The sequence below is a fragment of the Bombyx mandarina genome, chromosome 28 (genome assembly GCF_030267445.1).
Source record: "Bombyx mandarina strain Sakado chromosome 28, ASM3026744v2".
NCBI classification, from domain to species: domain Eukaryota; kingdom Metazoa; phylum Arthropoda; class Insecta; order Lepidoptera; family Bombycidae; genus Bombyx; species Bombyx mandarina.
Window position 1 is genome coordinate 2281067 of NC_143233.1, and position 12425 is coordinate 2293491.

The 12425-nt window shown below is 39.0% G+C and overlaps 1 protein-coding gene across 11 annotated transcripts in view; it reads right to left on the bottom strand.

Moving 5' to 3' along the window:
- Positions 1–1162: 1162 nt before the first annotated feature.
- The window catches only part of LOC114240943 (uncharacterized), a 96340-nt gene continuing 85077 nt past the window's right edge, over positions 1163–12425 (bottom strand). For 9 of the 11 annotated variants that reach the window (XM_089739171.1, XM_089739173.1, XM_089739175.1 and 6 more), the window contains exons 2-3: positions 6161–6286; positions 1163–4152 (exon numbers count right to left, since the gene is read on the bottom strand). In XM_089739171.1, the coding sequence (XP_089595297.1) occupies positions 3920–4152; positions 6161–6286 (359 nt within the window). In that variant the 3' untranslated portion in view covers positions 1163–3919. Of the gene's footprint in view, positions 4153–6160; positions 6287–7059; positions 7555–8315; positions 8806–12425 lie in introns of those variants that run through there. The other 2 variants (XM_089739168.1, XM_028171634.2) reach the window with 2 other exon arrangements.

Consider the following 12425-nt stretch of genomic DNA (forward strand, 5'->3'; position numbering starts at 1 on the left):
AGACATGTAACTCTGACAACAACATTTACATTAAACGCTGACAAAAATAAACAAAATAGCGTGGAGCGCTGGCACAAATGAGTAATAGTCTATACACTACACGGTCGGCTGTTGCGAACTACAACACACAGACGAAAAAGTTTGAGACGATGTAATAAAAGTTTCCCAAATTACGTTTTTTTTTTAATTGAAACTTTTGAAATTCAAGCTTTTCGATTTTTATTTCGTCACTGTATGGGACGATGTGAACGGGCTTGTTCATAGCTCGTGTGGTTTATTATGCTGATAGATACGGCACCACGTTTTTGCCTTTGAAGCCTTAAACGTACAACACATAATGTTTCCCAGCGCGTTCTAATTTACCTTATATACGATTGAAATGTCAGAGTTTTACATGTGTATTTCTATTTATAGAGAGATATTAGTTAAGTTGTACAATATTCGATATAGATATAGACGCTTCTCTCTGAGGCCGTACGGTCTGACCCGCGTTCGAGAAATACAATGAAATTATAGTAACTGCCACGCCACAATCTAAAGCAAAATGGATTATTATATTTAATTTGACATAGAAATTGTGTCGTTTTTAGGTTTAATTTCTAGGCGTTGCTAATGCCCGACTGCTTGTCTATTAATCCGACCCAGTGACGGAGCAACAGAGAGCCACCGTCAGCCATAACATGTCCTATCGGATTCCCGTCCGTTCTCGGTGCTTTTAAGCTCTTCAAGCACCGGTTCACGGGCTCAACCTGAGGGCTCGACGAGCGAACTAGCCCATAGACACAGCCCACTGAGTTTCTCGCCAGATCTTCTCATTGGGTCGCGTTTCCGATCCGGTGGTAGAGTCTGCAAAGCACTGCTCTTGCTAGGGCCAGTATTAGCAATACACCCGGTTTGCGACCCGTGAGCTCACCTACACGTCACGGAGAAGCTGGAATAGTCTCGCAAGACTAATAGTCTTAGGTAGAGAAAAAAAAGAAGAAGAGTGATTTTAAATCTTCGCACTTGCTACTGTGGCACCGCGTTAATTGCCTACCTTTTTAATATTCTGAGGAGGCGCTCCATACAGAAGTATGAAGAACTTCCATACATGAGATCTATAGACGGCGCTACCACTGATCGAATTTAGTTTGAAATAAAACACACACTGCAAACCTCAGTACGATTAGTTTCTGTTTTAATTTTATTTTCTTTTATTGTCACTAAACAATTGATTATAATTAATAGGCACAGAATATTTCAAAAACATTTCATAATATAACTTTAAATATTACAAAAGAAATAGTCTTATCAACTCTATTATAACAATAACGTGTTTAAATTATAACGCTGTTCATCCGACATGCTATTTTTACAACTTCAAAAAGTCTAGCGTCCTCTTATTTAGACTAATTAAGGTGGTAAAAATAATAATCATAAATCATCAATAAAAATACTAAGCATTGTAACGTTTTGAAGGATTCCTTATAAACGCTATTATTATAACGTTGTTTTTACTTAGCGTGGTAATACTGCTATATTACACAGTATTATAATCGACTAGTTATTTTATACAAACTCATAGCTTTTTAACTTGTCAGTTTAACTGCAAGCCATAAAATCTTTCACTGCTCCATTTATGTTGAAATGATCTAGATTTTTAAAATCCTAAGCTGTTAATTAGATCGCGTAATTTTCAACAACATATCGAGGGATGAAAAACAATTTGGGTGTATCGACATTTTTGCAACTTTACAGCTGAGCCAAAGTTTAAAAATTTGAAAAAATATCTTGACGAAAAATAAATCTTCAGCTATTTAAATGTGGGAAATATAATTGAAGTTCCACTAAAACAACGAATTGTTGATGCTAATCTTCTATATATATAAAAATGAATTGCTGTTCGTTAGTCTCGCTAAAACTCGAGAACGGTTGGACCGATTTGTCTAATTTTGGTCTTGAATTATTTGTGGAAGTCTAGCCAATGTTTATAAGGTAGATAAATATGAAAATGCTCGGAATTAAATAAAAATAACAATTTTGTTTTCCCTTTGATGTGTCCCCCGTCGCCGTCGGACGGATTTCTTTTGTTTGTTTTAAGTTTATTTTATACAAAAGTTTAGGTCTTTAATTTATCGATTGAGGCACTACGAAGTCTGCCGGGTCAGCTAGTACCAAATAATTACAAAGATAAACGTCGCGTGTTAAGCGAAAAGTCGCTTAAACCAAATAAACTTCGATATGATACACTTGGTGTTAGTGAAACAAAAAAACATAAACTTATTTCAGCTTTTTCATAACTTTAAGACTTTTCTGTTAGATAACGCTTACATTCATGAGCGCACTCTTGATTAAGTACATGGCATATATGGTGCTTGCTATAAAGTCACTTTTGCAATTTTGTTGTCAACACTGAACTGAGTATGAGAAAATACAGTTTTTTTTATAGTTATTAGTGAGAAGAGAGAGATGTTTGCTTTTACTGATTAAGTTTGAAGTTGTAGTTTAAATATTATTTGATTTATATAGTCTAGCAGAACTGTATAAGAATTATATAATAAGACTAGTTTTTGCCGGCGACTCCGTCCGCGTGGAGTAGTTACATTGGCATAACGCTAAATTTTACCCCGCCACTTCATTTACGTAGAAAGTGAAAATACATTTGAATTATAGAATGTTAAGGAGCTATTTAAACCCTTATTTTGAATCATTCTTTATTGGTGCTCCACTTGTATTGGTCTTGCCGTGATGTTATATAAGCCTATAATAGCCTTTCTCAATAAATGGGCTATCTGACACTGAAATAATTTTTCAAATCGGACCAATAGTTCCTGAGATTAGCGCGTTCAAACAAACAAACTCTTCAGCTTTATAATATTAGTGTATAGATGTTGAATTTTCCAACATTCCTCATGAAAAATTACATAATTTGCATAAGTGACGTTATCGAACCGTATGTGCGATATTAAGACTTTTGAAAACTCCGATAAAAAATATTGTCCGGTCTGTGTATCCACCGAAATGATTTAGAGAAACCAAGAGCTGTGAAATGTAATTCATTCTAAAATATGTTTAGCTATTAATATTACGTAAAAAAAATTTATTGCCTTTGTAGGCAGACGAGCATACGGCCCACCTGATGGTGAGTGGTTACCGTCGCCCATGGACTTCAGCAATGCCAGGGGCAGAGCCAAGCCGCTGCCTACCGCTTAATACTCTCCACAAGCCTCGTTTGAAGAAGGAAATGTCATAGCGCTCAGTCATACAGTCCAATTACGAATCCTCAAGTTCTTCGGGCACATCACTCGTAATGATAACTCCATTGAGCGGTTGGTGGTGCAAGGAAAAGTCGAGGGCGAAAGATCTCGCGAACGATCTCCAACACGATGGACCGACCTCATAAAATCTGTGACTCACTCCAACATAAATGATTGCTCTCACTCTGCGAAACATCGTGCCACATGGCGTCGCATCGCGAGAGCATCGGTATCGCAGGATCCGACTGGTGCATGACCACGACCACTCTGTCAAGAGTGTACGAATAAGAGAAAATTACATAAATATAACGATGGGAATTAACGTTATTGTCTGATTACAGCCAAAAAGCGTTTGCTTTTAGCAATGTATGTATATCTTTGGTTATGTGACTCTGAGCAAATACTGCGCTAAAAATATTTTTAGGCAATCGCATTGCTTCGAATACGTCTTAATAATCTTTTGATTTAATCTAAAAAATTACGTCTTGTTAAATCTAATATGGTCACTATTTTTTTATTTATTTTTTATAAAAAAAAATAACGTTTAATAAAAATAACGTTAATATGCTAATTAGCTTTTTTTAACGAACTTTTTTTTTTAGTACCGTTCGTTATGTTATTTGAATATACATTGTTCGATTGTTTTTTTTTTTATATAAGACTAAAGGAAATTGTTGTAAAAATCATGATCTAGAAGACACTGTTACCGATGCTCTAGAATCTTCGGTCGCTACCGTTACGACGGTGTCTGGTTTCGCTGCTGTCTCGTTATGCCTTGAGTTTCCTCCGGTGGTTTGGGCTGGGGGGGTAGTTTGGTGCGCCAGCGCCGCTGTGATCGGCTGGGTGATCGGCTGGGGTGGACAGCCGGGATAATGCACACCGACTACCTCTTCGTAGCTGGGCGGCGCCATACACTCTGAAATTGATTATAATCATTCATCATTGATTGCTATTACTACTTTTTTTCTCCTACCTACGCCGAAAGTTCGGTTTACCCCGCTGCACAGGGAAGAAAGTCTAACTTTTCCTCCCTGGGTATTGACAAGTGCGCGTGTAAGAGTGACGATAGCATGTGACGCAGCCTTAACTCCCCAGGTCGATCTATGCCTCTTACCTCACTGCCTTCCGACATGATACTACACAATTAAAATAACATAACTGTTCACGCATCTGCCATGCTGATGATGTCGATCCTTGAAATGATGGTATCCATACATCGTGTAATAAAATTGAAACCCGCAAAATTATAATTTGCGTAATTACTGGTGGTAGGACCTCTTGTGAGTCCACGCGGGTGGGTACGCCCTGCCTATTTCTGCCGTGAAGCAGTAATGCGTTTCGGTTTGAAGGGCGGGGCAGCCATTGTAACTTTACTGAGACCTTAGAACTTGTATCTCAAGGTGGGTGGCGCATTTACGTTGCAGATGTCTATGGGCTCCAGTAACCACTTAACATCAAGTGGTCTGTGAGCTCGTCCACCCATCTAAGCAATAAAAAAAAAACGCTGAAAGAGCCTACTATGCCCGGGTTCTGATCTCGGACGTCAGGATAGAGAGTGCAAAGGGAGCCGTTTAATAGATAATGCCCTAAAACACCCACGGGGTCTGCTCTCAACATATGTGGACCCTCAAGTCATACCCCGCGTGCCCCTGAGCCCCATCGGGTGTGGTTCAAGCCATTGCCCGAAAAACAGCAAAAAAAATGTGTAGTTCACGAACCACTTTGCATTCAGCAGTTGCCGAAGCCAATATATATCGGAACAGGAAAACCGCTATCAAATAGCTACGTGATCGAATACACAATTACATCAAAATGACGGAAATACAAACTAGACTTAAATATCCTTAGCAACAGTCGCTCTGTTACCAAAGTAATAATGTATTAACGAATTTTATTTATTTAGCGCCGAATTTAGAGGAACGTGAATGATTTCACTAAAGCCTAATACCTGAAATCAATCTAACTACTTCTTGCGCTTATAAAACATATATCAAAACTATTTGACATCAACCTTCCTCGGGTTATAATATCTCCATAAATATCCATTGCAATGTGCCATAGAGAAGGGCTTGCTTCTTTTGGTAGGTATGACTTTTACTACATCCGCATTTGGTTCTATGATTTGAATTTTATTATCAATCTCTGGTACCCATAATACAGGGAATCCTAAATTGGGGCCGGACGTCCGTGCGTGATTTATTCCTAGTTATTATTATTGTTATTCCCAAATTTGTTTTGTTGAAGTCTGCTTTTCTTAAGTGAAGCTTCTTTAGGCGCGTGGAGAGTAAAATTTAAATCGCAATAGATCGTTACGGATAGAGAGAAAAGATACAATTTAGGAAGAGCGAGAGTGAGAAAATAGACAGAGCGTCTCGCGAACCACTCGACCGTGGAGAGAGGGAAAAGACAAAGCGAGCTAGACCGTTTCTCTTATAAACAGCATTCCCTATTGAAGCAGAAATTTGATTTAAGGATGAAAAATTAAAAAGTTACAATAGTACGTACCGAAAAAAGTTTCACTTCTTTCACGTGCACCAAGTTGCACGTGCGCATTTTTCTTTAAATATTGTCTCATGTTAACAAATCTTACCATATTTACCATACCATTACAATATCACAGGAAGTGTGAAAGTAGCCCCGGTAATGAACAAATTAAAGAGCGGACGGTTAGCGTGGTATGGACACGTGATGCGTAGAGACGAGATGCATGTGACTAGGAGATGTATGGAAATGGTAGTGCAAGGTAGACGGGGAAGAAGTCGACCGAAGAAGACATGGATGGAGTGTGTGAATGACGATATGAGAGATGAGTGAGTGTTGAGATGACGGCTGATAGAAGAGAATGGAAGAGAAGAGAAAAATTAGCTTTAGCTGTGTCCCCACCTAGTGAAATAAGGTGGAGAAAAAAAAAGAAGAAATATTACCATATTTGGGAGGTGGCGGCAAATTGGAGGGACTGACATATATAGTAGGCTCCGTCTGTTCTAGTGACGGACGCGCACGAGTTCCTACATATACCCTCCTCTGCTGCGTGTTGCGCGTCTTTTGCCCTGAAATTGAAAAAGATAGTCATTTAAAAAAAATGCTTTGAGGTTTGTATTCTGAGAGCGTGACTTCGAGAGCAGTTCGGTTAATCTTTAACGTCAGAAAAAATGCTGGCGTCGAGTAAGATGCTTGAAAATCCAAACAATTCAAATACTGGACTCGGAACAATCAGAGATACTTTCGATACTTGTTTTTTTTTTGATAAAGAAAAATATTGACAAATTACTCTAAAATATTATGCAATATTGACTATGCACATGGCAATTCGGGTCTTCTGGATCCGCTCTCGTTGTTTTTAGGCGCTCCGAGCACCGGTCACCCTCAAGAAACTTGACCCAGAGACGAAGAGAAGCTACTGAGGTTCTCGTCGGATCCTTTCAGATTCCGATCCAGGGGTAGATTCGGCCAAGTTTTTCTCTTGCTAGGGCTGATATTGGCAAGTTCTTTCCAGAATACCTCATCGCTAAGAGCTGAATATGAGTAGGTTAACAAAAGACAGCAGCTAACGGTAGAAAGAAACACAACTGACATTCAGTCGCGAAGCAGCTGCCCTTGAGTTCTTAGATCTCCTTGGCGGCAGTAACTGTTAGCAAATCCCTTCCCTATTGGCTGGGCCTTTGCTCGCCCACCTGTCCTGGTGAAACTGGTAAGGCCAACGAGCCACCAGTAAACCTTCCTTCATAAAAAAGGCTGCACGACTCAGCCCTAAATGAAGCTTAAAACTGTCGCTGCGTCGCGCGAAATTTTAAAGCGGTTTAATTACACAAAATGCATTTACTTGTCCCGATGATTATAATTCGGATGCACGCAGCTATAAATATTAACACCAGCAATGTACTTGTAGCGCTTAGCGCTATCCACGCTATATTCGTCAGCGGATCACCCTCCTTACTCTCTGTCGGTGGTGGTCTCTCATGATAGTCCGGTGGTCTCTCATAATAGTCCGGTGGTCTCTCATGATGGTGCGAAGAGTAAATTATAGACATACCCATAATGAAATAAAATAAAAAAACAAAAAAAAACGAAATGCTATTTAAAAATAACACTGCTTTTTTCACTTTCTATTTTAACGTTACATTGAAACAACAGAACTGGTCGTGATCTGAACGCGTATTGATTTAACTGAAAGCTTTTTATCTTTTCGATAACTCGCGCATTAAGCGTTACTGTGTGTTCGTTATAAAGTTTTTTTTTTTACTTTTATTAATTTAATATCGAATATATTATTGAATATGCGTGTTGCTATGAGCACGATCGTGTGACGACTGACGTTAATTAGGTAGATGATAAAGTGGTATTTAATTTGAAACGCTATTTGTCAATTTAAGGTCTCTTAGTTATTCGATTTGTTTTAAAGTAAATGGGTGATATGTTTTGGTCATTAGTTGATGCAGCTTCACAATTATAATAAAAATCATCTCATTATTTTATTTAAATTGATTATAACTATTCGGCGGTACTGTAGTTAGCGTCCGCGACACTTGCGCCAAGAGTCGTGGGTTCTTTTTTTTATCCTACCTAATCTGATAGCCTTGAGAGGCTATTTCAGTGTAACCTTAGCTAGTAGGTGAGCTCACGGGGCTCAAACCGGAGTGATGCTAACACTGGCCCTAGCAAGAGCCGTCGCAGAATCTACCACCGGATCGGAAACGCGATCCACTGAGAAGATCCGGCGAGAAACTCAGTGGGCTTTGTCTGTGGGTTAATTCGCTCGCCGAACCCTTCGTCACCAGCGACGGGTTCAACGAGGACGGTGACCGGTGCTTGTGGTACCTAAAAGCACCGTTAATGGATCGGAAGGAACCGTAACGACGTGTTTTGGGCGAAGTCGACTGTTTACCATTCTGTCTACAGGATCGGGTATGGAGAACGTTAAATAACTCGTACCAAGCACACAGACCGCAATGCAAGACCATATCCATCCAATATATAATATTATGTATATTCGAAGTTTCTATTGTATCGCGTATCATCTATTTCACTGTTCAAACCGGATTGGTACGCGCAATTCTAGGATAAAAAAAAATTATTTACTTAGTGATATGATCCTTAGGCAAAAGAAGAGAAACAGCCAGATGAGAAGCATGACGATCAACACCATCATGTACCAAAACGCCATGCTCGTCAGACTGGCCGGGTTTTCCTCAAATTTCTGGTCACCTTCGTTTTCGGGCTCATAAGGGCCGAAATCGTAATCGGGGTGACCGTAGATCGGAGACATTTTCGCGAAAAAAAAATTATTTTTTTTTTAATACAAAAACACGAAAAACTTAATTGAATTAATTCACTTCGTATTCAATTAATCCAACTCCGTGTGCACTTGTCACTCGTAACTCGTTTGTCACGCAAACTAGTTGAGCTTTCGGACCAATAAAAAAAACTCTCAACAACTTGCTTATTACAAATTATTGGAGTGCATCACTTTTCGATCACATCACATGCTTTCATCACATCACTAGTCCCATAACGTCACACATCCCAGCGTGATTCTAAACATGATTCTTTGTTATAGCCGCCGAACATACAATGACCCGAATATGTGTTTTACACAAAAAAAAAAAAACCTTCTTCTATAGATATGATAACGGTATCATTTGATATTATCGTGACTAGATTAAAAATTGAATGTCGAAATCATTCTGTTATTTCTCTGTCTTTGGCATCTCTACAATTGTATGGTTTTTTTTTCCGATACCTCTTCGTTCGTAGTTTAGGGGGCTATTGCAGCTACGCCCGAGCGGGTAGATGAGCTCACGGGCTCAATCTGAGAGGATTGGCTAACACTAGCCCTAACAAGAGCAGTCATCATCATCATTTCAGCCTATCGCCATCCACTGCTGAACATAGGCCTCTCCAATAGATTTCCAGTGCGACCGGTCCATTGCCACCTGTATCCAACGAGACCCAGCGCTTTTTACTAGGTCGTCGGTCCATCTAGTAGGTAGCCGTCCCACACTGCGCTTGCCAGTACGTGGTTGCCACTCCAGGATCTTTCTGCCTCATCGACCGTTCTCTCTTCGTGCTATGTGGCCGGCCCATTGCCACTTCAGTTCACTAATTCTACGGGCTATGTCAGCAACCTTCGTTCTTCTACGGATCTCCTCATTTCGGATTCGATCACGTAGAGAAATGCCGAGCATAGCCCTCTCCATAGCTCGCTGCGCGACTTTGAGCCTTCTAAAAAGATCCCTAGTGAAGCACCACGTCTCCGAGCCGTAAGTCATCACTGATAACACACACAACAAGAGCAGTATTTCGCTAAATCTACCACCGGATCGGAATCACGACCCATTGTGAGGATCCGGCGAGAAACTCAGAGGGCTGTGTCTTTGGGTTAGTTTGCTTGTCGAACTTTTGGAGGACGATGACCGGTGCTTAAGGGGCCCAAAAGCACCGTGAGAGAATCCACTAGAGTTTCAGTTTCTACATGGAGACAGCCGTTATCCAATCTAGAACTTCAAAGAGAGTTCATGCTTAAGCATACATTTTACTACTGATGGTAGCACCTTTTGTGAGTCCGCACAGGTAGGTACTAGTTACCCTTTTTTTTTTTTTAACGCTGGGGAATCCATTTACGGATACCCGGTCGAGAGGGGTAACGGACCGGGTTATGTCGGACTCCGGCGCCTCCTGAGAGGAAGAAGGGGAGAAGAGAAGGGCAGAGGTCCTTCACCTCCCCCAATTTCTCACAGGAGACTACGCCTTGAAAAAGGCGCGCGAAGCACTTGCCCCGCAGAACGACTACTGACTAAACCCCATTGAGCCCCACCACTCCGACTCCACGAAACCCACGGTACCGCACAGTGCGCGCCGAAGGCTCGCCGTCAGGTACTAGTGACCCTGCCTTGTTTCTGCCACAAGTAAGCAAGCAGTAATGCGTTTCAGATTGAATGGTGGGGCAGCCGTTGTAACTATACTGAGACCTTAGAACTCATATCTCTGGCGGCATTTGCGTTGTATATGTCTATGGGCTCCGGTAACCACTTAAAACTAGGTGGGCTGTGAGCTCGTCCAACCATGCAATAAAAATAAAAAAAGACAAAATATGATCCCAGCCAAGTTGTTATTCAAGTTTTCCTATTAATGTCGTTCATAAATTATCGACCAAAATATTTTCGCCTCGTGTATCAGTTTAGAGTATCGATAATGCATGACGTTTTGTGGATAAAGATAAAATTGACGCATTATATAAAATGTCTGAATGCGACTCGATGATAAAGCACGATATGGGATGTTTCAACAATAGCGTCTCATATATATTATCTGTTTTAGTAATAGCAAACAATGGAATTGAGAAATTGAGGCAAAATAATAATAATAATAAAAGCACAATCAATTGTAAGCTTAAATTTGCCGATAATGTAAACAAAACATGTTGGAATCGAAGAAAGAAATGTATGTCCTTTGTTAATCTATATATTAATACGTGAAGCAAAAACTTTGTATCCCTTTTTACGATAATTGCGGGGACGGAGGAGTATGAAATTTTCCACACTTATAGAGAATATAGAGAAGAAGTGCACAATGCTAATATTTTTTTTACAATAATGCATAAATATACATTAAATCAATAAAGAAAACATTACACACACTACATACCATGTATTTGACGCACACACGTATGCATACTATTTATTGTCAAGCTTTTGTTCTTGACGTCTGTTGTCAAATTGAGAATAGATTAAATATTGTTTGTCTTTGTTAATATTTTTTATAGTGTAGTTTTGGCGAAATTTGTGATTATAGAAGTATAAAATACAATCATAATAGTGTACAAACTTACAATTTCAATTAATTATAGTCGAATTTCGACTACTGCGGGACCTCTAGTATATTATATCAAATAGACGATAAATACAAGTTTGATAAAACTTAGGGCCCTAGCAATTGTTTTCATATTGTTTCAACGTAAAGTAAGTTCTTTTGTGCGGCACTAAAATCGCAGTTCGACGAATTTCTATCATTATATTGTAATTAGGGTTGCCACCCGTACTTTATAATAAAGTATTGTACGTTATTTCAGGTAATTGTACTCTATTATATCTCATCCCGTATCATCCATCTCATTACATTTAATTTCATGCAAATTGGTTAATGTTTCAAATTAATCAACTTCATTTCATTTCACTTCATATTACCTTTTTTTTTTATAAAATATTAAACTGCATGGTATGATACCTTTGCCTTTCCAGTTGAAAAAATACAACTACTACTACTCATAAGTTTGACAACAAAAGAGTATGCACGTATGTGTGTCAAATACATGGTAGTGTGTGTAATGTTTTCTTTATTGGTTTAATGTATCTTTTTTGCGTTATTTAAAAAAAAAATTAGCTTTGTGCACTGCTTCTCTATATTCTCTATAAGTGTGGGAAATTTCATACTCCTCCGTCCGCGCGATTTTCGTAAAAAGGGGTACAAAGTTTTTGTTTAACGTATTAGTGTATAGATACTTTATGTAAAAAATAAAGTACACGAAGATACATGTCATATGTATTTTTTCGTTAGGCGAACGACATCGATCGCTCAATCGATGTCGCCACTCGCCAACGCCACAGCATCTAAGCACTCATTTTTTTAACAATTAAATCTGAACGCAACTTAACCTCAAATGTCAAGAATGTCACTGTCATTAATTGTCACAATTTCGTGCTTAATTTTATCAATTGTAATAAAAAGTATGTATTCAAACAAAATAATAATAATAAAGGAATAAGTTGTACTTTATTTTAATGCTATGTACTTTCTTTTTCCTACCCATAATAGCCAATGGCCAACTTTATCTGCAAAAAAAAGGTGGCAACCCTAATTGTGATGCTCACATGATAAATTATAAACCGACAAAAAGTATTTAAGTCTTGCTACTTCGATATTACCAATAAAAAAAACTTCTTATCTAAAAACTGAATTCCAAGAAATCTTCGAATTCTTTTGCCACTTCATTTACTATCTGGTCGAAGATCGAGACCTGACAAGATCGAATGCAAAAAAAATGCTGATAAAAATGTGACATCTTCGATTTTAAAAATAACGAAATGAAGTAGCATGGAGACTAAGTGGGAGTCGAAATATCGGTCGGATCAGTCTTTTTTTTCCTACCTGTGCTGATGGCCTTGAGAGGCTATATCAGCTTCGCCCTAAGGT